Here is a 19715-nt window from a genome sequence, read left to right as displayed (position 1 = left end):
CTCCCCAGCCTGTGGGAGGCAGTGGAGGTGTGAAATCTAGCCCGGTCCAGAACAATAGGAGTCACAAAATCAGTTTGGAGTGGAGTGGTAGAGGAGCAGTAGATGCTTGACTATTCATGGCTTCATCTGTATGTGTCTTGTAAGTAGGGCTGACCCCTGTTAGTCGAATAGTCGTAGTCGAAAATAAAAAATGCTATCATTCTTTCCAAAAGAAAAGAGGCCTAGAAGCATGGCTAACGCTAATGGCACGCATACCAGAGTCGAACTGTCTAAAAAAACAGGCACAGAGGCACTGAAAGAGGATTTCACCCATCTAACCCATCTTGATAGACAAATATCAAGATGTATCCATCAGTGGACCAATTGGACCTTCCGTTGACTCCTTCAGACATTAAGCACCCCCACAGCCCAAATGGAATAATAATAAATAAATAAAAATATACTTTTTTTTCCATAGTAGACTAATAGTCTACTATCGGCTAATTTCGGCCAATCAAAGTCGACTATCCATATCCTTAGTCGGGGACAGCCCTACTTGTAAGCCCATATGGGCTGGGCATACACTTGTATGTAAGACATGAAAATAAAAAACATCAAACCACCACCTGCCAAATGCATGCAAGTGGCTTTTTGTATTTAGCTTGGTGGCATTTTGAAACGGACACCATCATTCTTTTTTTTGATTTTTTTTATATATATATATATATATATATATATATATATATATATATATATATTTTTTTTGACATGACATACAAACATTTACAGTAGAAATCCACTATAAATCACAGGGCTATTACCGACATAATACTAACAATGACAGCCCGGTTTTAAAATGGATGTAGATTAAAGATTAAAGATATACACAGATTAATTACAATATAATACATAAATGCTCTTGCTCGTTCTCCCCCCCCCCCCCCCCCCCCCCCCATTCTATCATTTTTGCATTTTTGGAAAGTTGTCCGTCGACAGAAAAGAAATGAAAAATAAAAAAGGCTTGCAATTTGGAGTTTTCTCGGCTACTCCATGACTAGCCACTAGCCAGGTCTCCCCTACATTTTCAAAAGCCTAGAGAAAGCTTTTCTTAGGCTTGTCTTAATTTATCATCATGAGTTATGCATGTCAAATTGATTTATATTTTTTACTGCGTCTATCCACGTACGACTGCATTCTGTCTGAACGTTGTGCTGTCTTTGCTTGGTTCAGTGTGAACAACCCAAAGCTGGCAGAATGGAGGTTCTCCATTGTGGAATTATTACTGGATTTCTGTGTGAAAAGGGCTTAGTTTCCAAGCCGGAAACAAAAACAATGGCTAATTTAATATATTGATAGTGAATTTTTTTTTTACTCTGACAGACCACCTTATAACGAAGACATACATTTGTGGCAGAGGCAGAGAATGGACAAAATAAACTAGCTGCATAGGTGGCATAATAAACTAAACGACATACATATTTGCACTGAACATTATACCTTTGTCTTTTTGCCATTTTATTATAAAACCAGAGACAAGCGCCTCTCTTATCGGTCTATCTTACATTACGCGCAACCAGCCTGTCTATCCGACAGCCCTTTCTGTGGAGTGCACTGGACTATTGAGAAACAATAGGAATTTTCCATTGGTTCTCCCAGTCCACGTGACCATTTCTAGCATTTCCATTGGCTATAGTGACAGACATAGATATATGATAAATGGATAGATACAGCGGATTAGATGCAGTCCAGAGAAAACAACCAATCTACGGTAGATATTTCAAGATTCTATGCTTTACAGCCGCGCATTCTCTGAGAGATGCGCACAATTTTTAGATGACAATCGATTCCGATACAATAAAGCAAGTCTTTATCACAAACAAATCCAAAGATATTTAATGTTTTACAAAACATGTTTAGTGTTGCTTTAGAGCAGGGGTGTCAAACTCATTTTCACAGAGGGCCACATCAGCATTATGGTTGCCCTCAAAGGGCCAAAGACTGTATACATGTTAATGTAATGTAAAATAAATGTAGCTACACATTTACATATTGTTAAACATGGTGTTTCTGTATTTATTACTTATTCAAGTTATACATATTGCATATTCATTTGCATAAATGTAAAAATATATGTTAGCTTATGTTATTTTAACAAATAATTTTAGTTTATCAGAACCCCATATTACTCCACCAATCAATTATCAAACCATTCAAGTAAATAACAAAGAAGAATATCATCAAATACATATGACATTAAGTTTGTTCAAAACCTTTTTGTCACAGTCAAGAGGGGCAGAACTAACAACGTTAGGTTATGACTATAACCAAGTTCTGTTAGTTAGGGGCGATGCTTGGCATCGCTACTGCACTATCTCGCGTACGTGCACGCGTACTGAATAAACCACAAATGTACCTCTAATACCAGTATTAGTCTGACCACACCCCTCATCAGCTTACCTTCATAAGCAGGTGTGTGGTCACCTGCTCTCCTCCTTCCCAAGCTTTCACCACAAGGTGAGGACAAGGGCTGCAGCGGCCGTCCGATGCCAAGCATCGCCCCTAACTAACAGAACTTGGTTATAGTCATAACCTAACGTTCTGTATCGTTAGTGGCTTAGCTTGGCATCGCTACTGCACAAGGGAGGCTAAGCGGAGCCACTTGGCTGACAAATACACCCCGCTGACAGCCCCCCAAAACCATCAGAACAGGGAGGGCCGAGCCCCCCCGACCCCCCCTAATGGAGGGTAGCCCCCCTATTAGGGACGTCACGGGAGGGCGACGGACCCGACCGTGCGAAGAGGCACTCAAGCAACTCAACGCACAGGGTGAGCAGACCGTGGCTTGACCCCACGACTACACACACGCACAACCCGCATGCCACCCGGGAACGAACGGAGGAACAACCTCGTTACTGCCCCCAGAATCACGGGGTCAAGGGCAAACCCAACCCCGTGGCAAGGCCGTAGCAGCGGAGCACGAAGGAAGACCCAGACCCACCAAAAGGACTGGACTCCCTAGAATGGGGGCCCGGAGAAGTCCATGATGCCAGCATCAAGACCCCACCAGGTGGGCACGTAGTGCCCCGCCCCCCACATCGCCAGCGTATTCGGACAAAGGCCCCTCAGTTACTGCACCTGGTATTCCCAGGCGGAACCAACCAGGCCAGAACCTGCCCAGCTTCCGAGATCGGACGAGATCGGGCGTGTTCAGGTCGGTATGGCCGTAAGCCGAGCGGGCCCCGTCCCCCCAATAGTACACCGCCTGGCACACTGACCCTGCAGAATAGGCAGTCAGCATGGCCGTAAGCACACAAAAAAGGTTAACCAACGGAAGCAGGCAGCGCACCGGGGAAAAACCAGGCAACAGGCTGTTAACCCTAGCCTGGAGACTGCGGACGAGACAGGCGCCAGAGGGGACAGCTGAACACAGCCGCCCCGGCGGAAGGAGCGTAAGCTGGCGGTGTTGCATGACCAAGCCTCCATTTAACAACCCCCACCCAGAGGGGTCGAGGCAGAGAAGGCTGACACGATTGGCAGACGTCATGAACGTGCAGGGGCACCCTCAAACGGTGAACCCGGGAGTTGACACTGCTCCAACACACCAGGGAATCAACCACCTCGGTGTTACCCAATGCGGTGGTTGTTCCTATAACCCCTCAAGAAAAAACTCCAAAACACACCTGCGGGTATACACCGGCTATACCGCAGTACAAGTGTTTCAGTTTCCAAAAAGGGTTAACCCAGGCCTACGGGTCGCAAACATCACTTCGGACCGGGCCTGGCGGTACGGGAAGCACAGGGTCACCAGAGGAGGTCAAAAAACCACCCCCACAGGCCCCTCTTCGCCATGCGTGAGAGAGGAGCGAAAAATAATGGAGAACCAGCCCCTAAGCACACCGTACCCGGTATTCCCCGGCGGTCTCCCAACCAAGTACTAACCAGGACCAACCTGTGTAGCGGCCGAGATCCGACGAGATCGAGCGCGTACAGAATGGCATGGCTGTAAGCCATGACGACAGTGCTGAGTAAAAACATACCCAACCAGGGTCTCCATAGCGCTTAACCCTGTGACACCCAGACCGACCTGGCATTTTTCCCCCTGAAAAAAGCCCAAGTCCCTCAGGGTACCAGAACAGCAGATCTGCATCCCCGGCGGACAACGGGTTCAACTGATCTGGACCAGCGTGACCAGAACCAGTCCCGTGCCCTAACCACGCCGACATGCCTACTCCAGGAGAAGGGCAGATATGCGTGTTGATCTTAACATGAAAAGAAGGCGCCACCCAGACGTTCGGACGAACCGCGCCTGGTGGCCCACCCCAAGGGCGTGAGACCCCACTACATATGTTCAGATCCATCCCGTCATCATCCCCCAGACATGAACGAGAATCCGTCGACAACCCACCCAGGTCATGGGATGTGGTCGCCGGAAGAGGAAAAACCCCCATCTCAGTTGCTTTATAAAAACGCTGTTTCAACCACAAGCAACCAAGGCGTGCCAGTCAATCGCCTGTTTACAGCGAGCTAGCACTATACGTGCGTCGGGACACACCCCCATCAATGAACAGGCTATTTAGACCTGTCATTGAATCCCCAAGGCGCCCAGGGGAACGACAAGAGGGGTGTGACACTCCCTAACTCCAACACTTCTGGAATAGAAAGAAGGAAGCATCAACAGTATGTATCCCAGTCTACACAGCCGGGGTAAAAAATGTTCACATTTTTACATCCCACCACCCTCCCATAGGAAAGAGACGGGGATCCCCAGAGAGACTTCCCACGCGAGCTGTACAGATTGAAAAGAATATATTGCACCTTGAGCCATGTAAAAAACTGGTTTTAGGGCCTCCGGGGAAGAGGCACCGAACCCATACACACTCAATAAACTAATTGAATCGAATATACATACAATAGAAAAGGACCCTTCTAGAGGGTCCACTCACTTTGACAATCTGAGGAGGAAGGCTCTGTACTCTGATGGAGGCTTCCTCACATGGAAGAAGGAGTCCGAACTCACAGAAGGCCTGAGTAGGCGCTTGGTGAGGAGGAGCCCTGACCACCCCCCCTGAAAACAGATCCATCACATGGACCTGAACAGCACACGGAAGTCCTACCAACAGAGACGCGCACGGTGACGTACTCTATGGCGGGGGAATTCCTGCGGTGCACACGCCCAATATACCAGGCCGTGGGACCAGGAACTCCCTCCCCCCCCCCCCCCCGTAACGTGCCGAACCGCCACGTGACGGGAACCTTGAAGGACAGGGGGTGTACCCCTGACCGACAGAACAATGGGGAGAGGAAAGGTTACCAGTTCACCCCTTTACGACCCCACACCCATGATACGACGTAACGACAAAAAGAGAATATGACAGTCATAGTCAGCTCTATGAAGCGTTTCACAGCTCCACACAGCGCATGAGCTAACCTGCTATCTGATTTTTACTAAGGAAAAACACAGAATAGAGAAGGCTCTAAGAACCCCGGTCCAACATACACATGTGCTTCTGTGGCCAGTACAACCCAGTTGTAGGTCACATGACACACACAACCCATCATCACCTACAAAAAATGGCAAAAACACTCAACAGAGGAACGCCGTTTTTTTCACAATGAGAGAATACATCATTCTTGATTAGTATCGACCACAGGCCTTGCTAAGCACACATGACAGCAACCAAACCAATTTCCCTTTAGGAAATAAGTTTCTCCAGCAGATTTAGCACAACCTCAGCAATCAAGCTAAGAGTCACATCGTATCCCTACCACACAAAAGACACAATTAATGCACAACATGTCTGATAGGAGGTGATAAAGTCCCCAGGGAACCGGGGGGGAAAAACACAATCCTCCTATTTTACCCTCAATACGGCCAGTTAAAACAGGAAAACCTGTTAATGTGTGAACTCACTGTTCACTGTCATTACAGTCTGAGAAAGAACATCCTTTTACTCACTTGTCACCAAGCATAGCTTCATAGGTCAGTTGCCTTAGTAGTGAGTACACGGTACACATAAACACCATGATGTTTCTCACACAACAACCAGATCAATACATCACGATCTGCACGGAGAAGCTAACTGCCAGTGACAAAAACAGCTCACACACAACCCGCAACGTATCCCAAATGCATTGCAACAACACACGTTTTGGGAAAAAACACCGTTATTCACAATACATTTAGCAAAGTAAAACCAGAAGACGTGTTATGAGGTCTGGCCAACCCCGTACCTACCCGGAACGCAGATCAGCGAAGTGCAGTCACAAGACACCGTAGAACACAGCCGTCCTGTGTTGTTCGACCCGGGCAGCGTCGCCGCTCCACCAGTCGCTACAGTCCTCTTTGTTGACGCAATCCCCGTCTAGGCTCAGGCAGGGTCGACGAACATCCCCTGTCAAGGATGACGTCGTGGTCAAGAGTGTAAAACATGTTAAAATCAAAGCACGTTCAACAGAATAGCATCAAGCTAACGGCTGCTCCAACCGTTCGGGTGCTATTGCTTCCGCTCGCGAGACGCCGATCTAACGACGCACGCGATCAGAAGCGAGCTCCCGGCGGCGCGCGAGAAGCTAAGCTACCCCGCGCCAGGCCACTGACCGGCTAACCGTAAGCCATGAACATGTAAACAATGACATAACACTCACCCAGACAGGCCGCCGTTCTGAACCCCTCCTCACTTTTTAAGAGAAAAGAGAAAACAAGACGTCAACACCGCTTCACAACGGTGACATTACCACGTCCGGCGGAATCAGCACAGTACCAACTGGCCTGTATAGCTGACTTTGAACATGAATCTGCCGCTATCGCACATTACATGCACATATCCCCTCGTGAAGGAATACTCTCATTTGGATATGAAAGATGGGGTCTTAACACGGTGACAGAGAGAATCCACTCGTCCAGAACACACAGGGATCACCAGTGTCAATGGTCGCGGCCCACTAGTTAAAACTATAATGGTCGCCAGACCAAGGCCTTCTGTCGCCTAGGCGGCTAAACAAAGGACCCTAGCCTGGGGCCGGTTTCCATAAACTTTGTCAAGTAGCCCCCATAGCACTAACAGACAAGTGGAGCCCGCCAGCAAACACTACTCACCCAACCTGGAACGCACCGCTCCTCACAACAGCGGCATGTCCGACAGTTCAGCTGTGGCCTGACAGGTTTCACCCCAACAAACACAGCAAGGAACTGCAGTTGAGAAGCATGCAGCGGCGTGCTCCCAATACGAAAACCGGTGGAGGGTTTTTAGAATGATCATCATCTTCTAGACACTCCAGTACGAAGACAATATCGCCGTATTTTCTCGAAAATAGTGAGAGAGAAAATAAAGATATGATGTCAACGTATCCTTGTTTCCCAAGCTGTTCCTAATCCAATCTCTTCCATCATGGTGTCAAGTGTGGGGATCTACCGAGGCACCTCTTCCTTGTGGTGAAAGCGAGAAGGAGGAGAGCAGGTGACCACACACCTGCTTATGAAGGTAAGCTGATGAGGGGTGTGGTCAGACTAATACTGGTATTAGAGGTACATTTGTGGTTTATTCAGTACGCGTGCACGTACGCGAGATAGTGCAGTAGCGATGCCAAGCTAAGCCACTAACGATACAGAACTGTGAGCTGCAAAGAACACGTGGGACATGTAGCAGATGTTACAAAAACAAATGGCTGCACACAACCTTGCAGAGGCCATACATCCAACTAATGGAAGATAGTTTAATTAACTTTAATTAACAGATTGCAGAATGGGTACAGTACAGCTCAATACACACAATTGTTAAGGGGATGCAGACCAGAGAAAGACTTTCGACTTGTTTACATCAGGGTCCCCCATTTTCAATTCGTAATGAAATTGCTATTATGTGTCTGCATGAACACACAACTGTAACTGTACTCAAAAATAACAAAATAAGGGTTGTCTCAGTTCACAACTATATTGGTCAAGTTTTGGGTGGGACTTGTTTGCGTCCCTACAGCTTCTTATTCAATTGAGCGAGATGCTCGGTTATGTCACACAGCCAGTTTGCATCTGACAGTTCAGACAATATTTCTTCAACCCTTTGTTACCTATTCCGCCTGGATCTTTTTTGTATTTTGGGCTGTAAAATTGTCAAAGAATGTCTGAGGACTAAGTGCTTTTGGCTTTTTTCCTTTGTTACCTCAGATGTTCAACATACATGTATGTGTAAGAATGTGTAATAACTAAGGCTGTCAAAGTTAAAGCTTTATTAACGCATTAACCCACAATTATTTTAACACGTGGCGGGCCGGATTTTGAGTTTGACACCTATGCTTTAGAGGGTTAAAAGCCTAATTGTATTTTTTATTTAGTTAATAAATGTCTTGTTGTAATTCCTTATATACCGAATGTAGCGCATCTTCTTGAAGCAGATTCAGCTTTTTTTTGCTCTGATTTGACTTCAGTTTAATTGCATTGTTACTGTTCACATGTGTGGTGCCGTCAGTCATATATAAGTAAAGATAAAGTTTGAATGACTTACTGAACTGGTGTTTTAATTTCACACCACACTGCTTGTTTGTTATTTCAGCACCAGGTGCTGTCCACTGACTTTTTTCATGTTTAGCAAGCGCTACATTGCACCTCGCTGCCTACCTGTTATTCACTCTCAACATGGATAAAACAAAGTATAATAAGCATTCTTTAGGTGGTGGTAGTTTCTAGGGCTGCAACGATTAGTCGACATAATCGACGATGTCGATTATAAAAAAAATACATTACACACGCACTCCTCTCACTCACACACAGCGATCAGAGTAAGACACACACATACACACTCCTCTCACTCACATACAGCGATCAGAGTAAGACACACACACATACACACTCCTCTCTCTCACACACAGCGATCAGAGTAAGACACACACATTCACACTCCTCTCACTCACACACAGCGATCAGAGTAAGACACACACACATACACAAATTACACAGTACACACCTCTCACTCACACAGCGATCAGAGTAAGACACACACACATACACGCACACATGGACTCCTCTCACACACAGCAAACAAAGGACCTAGAAGTCTGTCTGATCTGACTCATCCCCCTCTCCCCTTACAGCTGTTCCACGTCACCCTCCTGGTCCTGGACCAAGTTACAGCCGCAGTGCTGGGGGCAGATGCTGCTAGTTATTTCTTTTTTATTATTATTTTTTTAGTTATTTAAAGTACACTTCCACTTTAATTTGTATTTAATTTATTTATCTTGTTATGAGTGATTGCTGTATTGTTCTTCAAATACATTTTCATTTAAAGTGGCTTAAGATCCAAATTCAAATGTTTCATGAGTCATTATTTTAATTTGCTATGGGATCATCATGTTATGATGTTGTTGTTTGGTCCTGACGAGAGTCTCAAAGTCTGGGGTGATGGTAGACAAGCAACTCTGAGGTCATGCTCAATGTCTAATCTGTTCCTCTGCTCTGTCTTCAGCTGGACCAGAGCTGAGAAGCCACTTTCACAAAGATAGGTAGTTTAAAAAAAATATATATATATATATATATATATATATATATATATTTTTTTAATACATAATTGGTTTTCGATTAGTCGACTAATCGGAAAAATAATCGACAGATTAGTCGACTACCAAATTAGTCATTAGTTGCAGCCCTAGTAGTTTCTATATTTGGACATTATTGCTAACATATAGCCTAGCCTAGTTGGTCAAAAAAATTTAATAATTCGGCCTGCGGGCCGCCTATTGCCGACCTGTGGCTTACATGATATGCACATACACACACAAAGACATGGTATACAGGTAAGGATAGATTATGCTCTCTCTAAAACATTCACTTTAACAAAAAAAATGTTTGCTTTGTCCGTACAGGTGGAGCAACCTAGCAGCAATAACCGAGTGGACCGACTTGTGTACCCCCCTGTCCCTCCCAAACTGTCTCTTCTTACCCCGCCCCCAACCCCCAAACCCACCATCACCCTGACTAGCTCCTTGGCCCAACCAGTTACCCTGCGGAGCCCAGCCCTGCGGTCCACGTCCTTCACGCCCCTGACCTCTCGCTGGAGCAATGCCCCTATTGGTAAACCCAGGCCCCCTACCACGACCGCTGATCCTTTCTCCTTACCCAGACTTAACATTAAGCCATCATCGCCTACAACTACCATTAATTACAGCCCCCTCGAGCCTCCATCTCCTACATGTAACCTCCCCACCACCCCTCCACTTCTCTCTTCCCCATCTGTGTTGCCCATCTCGGCCGACGTGTGTGCAAAGCTGAAGGAGCTCCTGTCCAAGTACACCTGTGGCCTGTGGGCCCATGCTTTGCCCCAACTCTTCATGGAGACGTACAAGATCCCATTCCCGGAGCACGTGCTAGACAACCTGTCATTGCTGGCGGACATCTTCACGCATGAGTACCCCATGCCGGGTAACAAGAAGGTAGGTGCGAGAGATCAGCTTTGGGGGGGGAGAGAGGGAGAAAAGTATAGGAGAAATATTAATCATCAGTTATCCACCAATATGTTCAAATATATATATATTTTTTTACATGATATGAAAGTACATATTCATACCTTCAAAATAAGCCATCACTCTAACATCTTGGTGGGATACTTTTCAAGCTATGTCCTTTGAATCATGGTGATATCACAACATATTCAGAGATAAAGGGCCTTCAAGAGAGAAGCGGGCTATTCACTTACAATGTAAAACAACTACAACTACCCAGAATTCATTGTAATCCATGGCACCCCTCTCTCTAGAGCAATTAACACCTGGCAGCTTTCCAGTCTGAGGGCCTTTGTTATTACAATGACTTTGTCTTGTGACCGTAATGTGGTAGTGAAAGGTTAACCTTCTGTAGTGTGGTAGTGAAAGGTTAACCTTCTGTATAGTCGATATCCAATGCACAGTCTATATCCAGTTGCACAGCCTGTTATTTATGGTAGTTTGACCATTTATTCGTCACATACAGTGAAATGCGGGTGGCCATGCCCGCTTCAATTGTGCAATAATACTAAATAATAAAATGGATATAATTTTTGCAACAGCTTTTTGTGACTATTTCGCCGTCCTTTCCATGACTATCAACAGAGCACACGGTCATTCCCTGTTTATAGCCATAAACTTAACACATTAACTGCCGCGCTTATATCCATCAATGTTTGATCACTGCCACCAGTCTAAGCCTATGGAGATGTTCACCTTCTTTGCAGGGCTATAACTTTTTAAATTGTATTGCTAAATTGACATTACTATGGCCCATTCAACATTGATTATCTATCGTTCAGGATGTAGGAACGTTTTACTTTTTCATTCACACATTCATACAAAAATAGAATAAATATGTTTTTATCGTTTTCTGCAGTAATTCCTAGAACGTGAGATATAGGCATAAATGCATATATAGATGATCGATTGCAGTCTATTCCCTATACACGCTATATACCATGTACATGGTCCTAAACGTTATGACTGATCATGCGCGGGTGAACGGAGGGGGGGGGGGGGGGGGGGGTCGTTTATAATTCCGTGATCGTCGTTAAATGATTTATGTAGTATGGGTGATGTATAGATCAGAGCAGTTTGCATGGATAATAATAAACAAATGCTGAAAGTCACGGCAGCCTCCTCTTACCGTTGGGCGATGACACTGGAGCAAAAAGATCCCAGTTATTTGATGGGGATCGAGGCGATCCATTTCCGGTTTGTATAATAATAATAACAGCCCAAATCATGTCGATTATTGAGTTATGGCAGCGATCGCTACACATGGACGTGTGTCTTGAGTCCCGCAACGATAAGCGAGTGGCCGGACGTATTTAGTAGGGATGCCCCGATCGATCGGCCACCGATCGTTATCGGCCGATAATCAGTATAAATATGCGATCGGTGATCGGTCATAATGCTTTATTTTCGCCGATCGTCAAACCCGATCTCACTCGCTGTCGCTGAGTTCTGTCTCAGACACCGGGAGCTGTGCGGCGTCTGCTCATCCCTCCAGCCCCTCCCGCACGCATGTAAACACGGGTCTACTCTAGTCTAGTGGGACGGGACACGGGAGGACGGCGTCTCCCTGAGCTAACGTTAGCTTAGCTACCGTTACAAAATGACCCAGTCAACTATTCACTTTTAGTTTAATACATGATGACGAGGCATTGTCTAACCAAACGGTATCTGCCGGCCAGCTACCGATGGCTCCTGATATCAACAAACGCTCCAGCAAGTATAGTAGAGATGTGTATGATACCTGTTAGCTGTTAGCTGTTAGCTCACGTTAGCGCAAGTTAGTTCACTGTTCAAAACGAAATGTCCCATTGAACTAAATAATTCACTGAGGCGTTGTATTAACGTTATATATCCGGCTAGCAGTAGCTACAGATGGCTCCTGATATCAATGTCTTATAACACTGATTCGATGTGTATTCGAGCTAGGGCTGCAACTAATGACTAATTTGGTAGTCGACTAATCTGCCGATTATTTTTTCGATTAGTCGACTAATCGAAAACCAATGTAAACAACAATTTTTTTTTATTTTATTTTTTTTAATTACCTATCTTTGTGAAAGTGGCTTCTCAGCTCTGGTCCAGCTGAAGACAGAGCAGAGGAACAGATTGGACATTGAGCATGACCTCAGAGTTGCTTGTCTACCATCACCCCAGACTTTGAGACTCTTGTCAGGACCAAACAACAACATCATAACATGATGATCCCATAGCAAATTAAAATAATGACTCATGAAACATTTGAATTTGGATCTTTAAGCCACTTTAAATGAAAATGTATTTGAAGAACAATACAGCAATCACTCATAACAAGATAAATCAATTAAATAATACAAATTAAAGTGGAAGTGTACTTTAAATAACTTTTGTTTGCTGTGTGTGAGAGGAGTCCGTGTGTGTGTGTGTGTCTTACTCTGATCGCTGTGTGAGTGAGAGGAGTGTGTGTACTGTGTAATTTGTGTGTGTGTCTTACTCTGATCGCTGTGTGAGTGAGAGGTGTGTACTGTGTAATTTGTGTATGTGTGTGTGTCTTACTCTGATCGCTGTGTGTGAGTGAGAGGAGTGTGAATGTGTCTGTGTCTTACTCTGATCGCTGTGTGTGAGTGAGAGGAGTGTGAATGTGTGTGTCTTACTCTGATCGCTGTGTGTGAGAGAGAGGAGTGTGAATGTGTGTGTGTCTTACTCTGATCGCTGTGTGTGAGTGAGAGGAGTGTGTATGTGTGTGTCTTACTCTGATCGCTGTGTGTGAGTGAGAGGAGTGTGTATGTGTGTGTCTTACTCTGATCGCTGTGTGTGAGTGAGAGGAGTGCGTGTGTAATGTATTGTGTGTCTAGTCTGATCATCATCTCCTGCAGGGGAACAATGTTTTCAATGTCCAAAATTTGCTATGGGATCATCATGTTATGATGTTGTCTGGAACCCTGAGAAGCCACTCTCACAAAGATAGGTAGTGCACACAAAAAAAAAAAAAAAAATTTATAATTTTTTTTTAATGACTAATCGACGCAACAATTTCTCGTCGACGATTTTTTATAATCGACGTCGTCGATTATGTCGACTAATCGTTGCAGCCCTAATTCGAGCTGAGGGCTTACAGTTAAGTAACGTTATACCAATAGGGTCCAGGTGCAGCGCCGGAGAATCCTGGCTACTAGAGTACACACAGACAGTGGAGCTTGTTGCGTGGTGGCGATGTCTCGCAGATAATACAAGTACAAGTCTAATTATATAATATATATATTTTATAAAAAAAAAAAAAATAATTATATAAAATAAATTGTAATTTCTTTAATTCAAAAACGATCGGTATCGGATCGGTATCAGCCGATATGGCTCACGATGATCGGTGATCGGTATCGGTGGCAAAAAACGTGATCGGGGCATCCCTAGTATTTAGGAGACGCACCGATATCCAACCGGCATTTGATAGATGCATACAGATTGAAACAACATTTAGCCAATCAGAGGCGTCAAATATCATGAAAAGGGGCATTTTGACCATTCTAACCAATCAAACGTGAGCTTGATGCACACACACGCTGCTCGCAGTGCCCTCCCCCTCACAGACCCGTCTTGTCACAGACCCGTATCATTTGCACCGAAGATAGTAAGCGTGCAGGCTTGCTAATACGGGCTGTCCTGGCTGGCTAACTTTTAATTCGCAATGGAGTGGAGCTAACTAACTGTACAAATCGATGTGATTGGCTGAGACTGTATTTTGTACGGTTGGCTGCCTGGCTGTTGTGGTTTCGGGTAGCCGGCTAGCAGCTAACATCAACTCAACGTCAACACTCTGTTGACACTGAGCGAGTTTGCAGACAGCAATGTAACAACAATATGGTCTGTGCGGAACCATTATCCCCAACACATAGTTCCGTGTGAATAATGTTGAGCCACCACAAAATATGAATCCAAAGTTTAATATAGTAAGAATAGTACTAGGCTATATTATAACACATCTTTTCAAGTAGATTACATTAGCAAAATGCCCTTTTGACGTGTAGCCTACTAATCATGAACGTTTATTTGGAAGTATTTTATATTCTGTACTTAGTTTTAAAGTGGTCAGACAGTTCCCTCTGTGTGTAATACAGACAGTCTTCACACATTCATAAATAACACTTACAGAAAAGCTTATTGTGCACTAGGGGTGTAACGGTACGCGGATACGTACTGTACCGCGTCAATGTGGTCCTCAGGTACAGTACGGGCTGTGCACCGTACGATTACAACGGTATGGTCAACCTTTTTTTGCGGAACTTAAATCCCCCCGGCCCCACGTAATTTATCAACAACACTGCGGTCTGCTGTGAGCATTATAAAACAAACGTGTGTTTAACCGACGTGAATTAAAGTGTCAATGCTGTTTGTCATTTTAACAGCAGATACTTTCTTAAATGCCATCCTCCCGAGAGAGGGGTGTTGACGGGGAGCTTGCTGGTGTTATTTAGCATTGAACAGCTAACCGAAAGCTAGCATTAACTAACATTAAAGGTTTAGCCATAACGTTACCTTGGCTAACGTTGGGGCTATTCATAATCCAGCAATAATGGCTGCAGACCTGCAAGCAAAGTACAGCAAGTTGGCAAAGGAGTATTCCAACGTAAATCACATTTTCACCAGTAACGTTAGTCTTTCCATCTCTCGGTAGCTCCTGCTAGCTAACCTAGCTCACGTTAGAGTCGTCGTCACTGAACCACCTCGCGTACACAATTAATGATATGTTGCGGACAGCCATATCGGTGACGATGTTTAGCTTTTAGTGCCAAATGATAAGAGTCTGAGGCGGAGTCTCAAAAGAGAATGTTGAATATTTATTGTGCAAAAATCACAACAGATTCTCTATGCTACATCAACGGAGCCTTGTAGACCGAGTAGGGTATATCTGCAGAGCCAGTGGGTAGCGAGTGCAACACCGTGTAATGTCCGTGTGTGGATCATTGGAGTAGGGTATATCTGCAGTGCTGCAGCCATACTCATTGTATAGATTTGTATTAGTATCATTAATCAATCACCTGTTGTTGAATAAATACCATTACTTTCTAGTTATTACTAAAAAACAGTATATATAAAACAGTAGCTGTATTAAAAAAAAAGAATAATTTATATATATAAAAAAAAAAAAAACTGTACCGAAAAAATACCGAACCGTGACTTCAAAACCGAGGTACGTACCGAACCGTGGATTTTGTGTACCGTTACACCCCTATTGTGCACTGTAATACGTTTTGTTCAATGGGGGATTTTTTTATTTACCGAATACCGTGAAACCGTGGTATTTTTGCCCAAGGTTATCGTACCCTCAAAATGTCATACCGGCACATGCCTAGTTACACTATAGGCTACACTACTAGGTCTACACTATACTATAGTTTAAGGCTACTTTCACTGTTTTACTGCATTACAGTACTGTTATATTGTAATTTTTTTTATCAATACAAAATATATATTACATATATATTGTTGGTGCTCCTTACATTTAGGTGGGTGCTCCTACATTTTTGCTGGTGCTCCCAACTTTTTGAAGTTGGGAGCACCAGTGCTACCAAGTAAAAATGTTAATTTCGAGCCCTGCATAATTTGAACTACCGTATACACAATACATAATTTGAACTATAGACTATACACAATACTGAATTTGAACTATACACAATACTGAATTTGAACTATACACATACTGAATTTGAACTATACACAAATTATTTGAACTATATGTAAAAGGGTGGATTATCCCTGCTTATGGGAGTAGTGATACACAGCCACCTGGTATTTACCCGGTCAACAAGGTTAGCATATGATCAGAAATAGACACACACACCGTGCTCCCATTTACTTCTACTTTATATAAGCCTGGTCAATTATCAGTTACAAGTTGTACTTTATGTGGTTCATATGGCATGTATTCATAAACAGCACCGGGTGCTCTCACTTGTATTGTAGGGGAACACTATTCCCAACATAGGCACCTCGTGCTCAATACATTAATAATAAACCCCGCTTGGATTAGGGGAGACCCAGGCACAAGGTAAGTAGTTCAATGGGAATTCAAGAACGTCACAGTAATGCACAAATACAAAAGAAATAATTTAAATGTGGGCCCACGTTACCAAATAAATTAACGTTCGCTCGAATGGATACTGTTGTGGGCACACGAGGTACCGTTGTACTTAGCCAAGATGGCGGACCCACTCTCATCACCTCTTGTCCGGGTGACAAGATGGCGTCGGGCGATCCCGCAAGCACAGCCAGCGGGCTGGGGTAGACAGCATGGGCAGTGGTGAAACTGGACGAGCGTGCTGTGTTGTAGCGACCTCTGCGGCGTCGATGAGACGTCCACTGCGGGCTGCTGTCTGGGCTGGCGCGCTCTAAACTGTTTGGCTACCTTAAACACAGCTAAACTGTGGGTCTTAGTGAACCCTCCTGCTATCGTCTACTACTACCGCAACGTGGCTGTATGCACCACCGGTCTTCAGCGCCGCTCGCCCGGTAGTATACTTGAGTCACTTACTCACACACTTCACTATCGCTTGTACTTCTAGGATAACACGTTATCTAGCAAGTACTCTCTTATCACCCGTCGCTCTCCAACGTCACTCTTCCAACGGGGCTCTTCCTGAGCACACGCCCGTTGCGACCGCTCATGTCAGAGTTCACTGTCAAAGAGAGCTTCCTTGTGTTCCGCCCTCCAGGTAATCATCTCTCGCTCGTTGCTTCTCTCTCCTCCGCTCCACCTGCTACCACTGCCCCCTGCTGGCAACCGCAACTGATCCCACTATAGGACCACTCCAGAAAGGGAGAAAGATGCTTCAATGTCATGTTAGTGATCCATATCGAAGCCGGAGAAAGAGGAGCACCTCGCATCATTAGTAGTCCGGGCGAGATATCAAAAGGAACACTGTTTATCACACTTTATACACACACAGGGGAAGTAACAAGTTAGTCAGCACTTCTGAATACTTGGCAGAATATTCAGGATGCTACATATAGACGATACATAATTTGAACTATACACAATACTGAAAGGTTACAGTATGTAGATTTGTTTATTTGTATGACAAAGTCAGTCAACCCTTGCAATCAGTTTCATTTAATGAATTGAAAACAGCATTGATATTACGTAAAAGCAAACTGGCAATAGAAAAGATGTTCAAAATGATCTAGTTCCCTTAAAACGCTAACGCTATTAAATAAAAATATATAGTGAAGGTTAAAATAAGAATATGACTTGGCCTGAAAAAAGTTCAGTCAGGAGATTTTTTTTGCTTTAATCCCTGGCATAAGTACACATATACTATAATCAGGGAACAAACTTAACTTTTTGACTTACCAGCCATTTGGCTGGTAGATTTTTAAAAGTACCAGCCAGGCAGATTTTTTACCAGCCAAAAATTATAAATAGCTTTTTAGTATATCGCCATGTGTTATTATTACATATAATACTCTCATATGCTATTTTCAATTAATATCATAAACAACATAAGGAATATTAGCATAATTTTGAGTGGACTGAAGGAATGAGTCAGCATTAATAGTTTTAAATGCAAATAATTTATTGAAACATAGAAGTGGGGTCGGGACACAGTGTTTCAACTCACCACCCCGCATCATATTGTAGTCTGTCTTCAAACTTCCACTCCTCTCGAAACATTTTTATATTTGAATATCGACATTATCTGTCCATCCTCAGTAATCCTCAGCTTACTATAATATACTCCTGACTCTAGTGACTCCCTCCGTCGTCTTTCCAAACGCACGCACACACACACACAGGGAAGGGGAGAGTGCCCCCCCCCCCCCCCCCATTTCCCTTTCCTCAGTGCTGTTCACTATGGCTCTGCCTCGTCTGATCATCAGGATTAGCTTGTTAGCTTAGGTTAACGTTAGTGATGCACGATATATCGGCCGCCGATATAATATCGGCCGATATAGCCGTTTTTTTACACATCGGTATCGGCCCGATATCAAGATAGGGCCGATATTTATACAAAAAAAAAAAAAAAAAAAATTAATATTTTTTTTCTTCCTTTTACATGTTTTGGCCTTAAATAGTTAAAAAATATCAGTCATTTCTGAAAATAAGTTACAAAAGTAAAAAAAATAAATGCGTTTTGGAAAATAGCTCTTTATTTGATTATCATAAAAAAGTGTTTTCTATACAGAGATGTAAATATCGGTATCGGCCAGAACAGCAATATTAATATCGGTTATCGGTATCGGCCACAATTTTCACATCGGTGCATCACTAGTTAACGTTGTAGTGATTGGTACATAAACGTTAATTTCAGGCGATGTGGGCATAAAGGAATGGCGACGGTGCAAAGCATGTAGCTGCATTGGACTCGTTGTGAGAAGAAAAAAAACATCAGACTTATTTCGCGTCTGTAGGCGCACTGCTGTGTTAACGCTGCTGTGTTGACGCTGCTGCTCTGTTTTCAAGAAAGTGAAACACGGAGTGGGCGGATATCATATGACTCGCGGAGTTATTTTGTTCCCTGTATACTATCGATAATCTAGCGTTTATTTGAAAACGATTCATAAATAGGCCAACAAATGACAACGTGTCTAGTGTATTCGAGAATATTCCAATAAATGCTGTTTATGACGGAATCTTTCTATTTTCCGGAAATGTTTGAGAAAACGATAGCTTTTCGAAATGCTATAAAAAGCATATGAACCGATTAAAAAAAATAAATAAAAAAAAATCCGTTTCGACAATGTTGACTGCAAACAAGTCATTGATAAACGACGGGCAGATTAGACACATAGCCATAATTTAAAACATAGATTATGCGTTTTTAACGCTATCATTGAAGTGGGTGGCGGCATTCAAGGGGGTAAAAAGGAAAACACGGCCAGCACTGAGTGTTAATGATCATTTTTATTATTATTATATTATTATTAACCATATTATTATTATGGTTGTATCCTAGGGTGACCATATTTTGATTTCCAAAAAAGACATGCTGCCTCCAGCCTCGAGATACATAACCCTAAATCTGAATTCGGGGAAACAAAGCGATGGAGACAAACGGCTACATACATACATGAGATGACCATTTCACTCGCATTTGCCTATTCATTTTTATTTTGAGCGAAACATTTATGGAAAAAAAGAGGAATCCGGCGGGGGCGTTTCGCAAGCCTCATCTAACGAGGTGTCGCAAGGTTTAACTGAGGCGGCTAACGTTAACATGACGGCCCTCAAGTTACCAGGTTAATGTCGAGCAGCCGTACTGTATTGTACCCATTCT

The 19715-nt window shown here is 43.8% G+C and overlaps 1 protein-coding gene across 1 annotated transcript in view; it reads left to right on the top strand.

Moving 5' to 3' along the window:
* Positions 1-19715, top strand: part of tdrd7a (tudor domain containing 7 a) — a gene marked incomplete at both ends in the record, with an annotated part of 195169 nt that overhangs the window by 81669 nt on the left and 93785 nt on the right. Inside the window, one exon of the mRNA XM_084318310.1 lies at positions 9832-10398. Coding sequence (XP_084174436.1) covers positions 9832-10398 — 567 coding nt within the window. The remainder of the gene's footprint in view (positions 1-9831; positions 10399-19715) is intronic.

The sequence above is a fragment of the Notolepis coatsorum genome, assembly GCF_963971535.1.
Source record: "Notolepis coatsorum genome assembly, chromosome: 7".
Lineage (NCBI taxonomy): Eukaryota > Metazoa > Chordata > Actinopteri > Aulopiformes > Paralepididae > Notolepis > Notolepis coatsorum.
The sequence above is the reverse complement of the archived record's forward strand: the minus strand, read 5'-3'. Positions and strand labels throughout refer to the sequence as shown.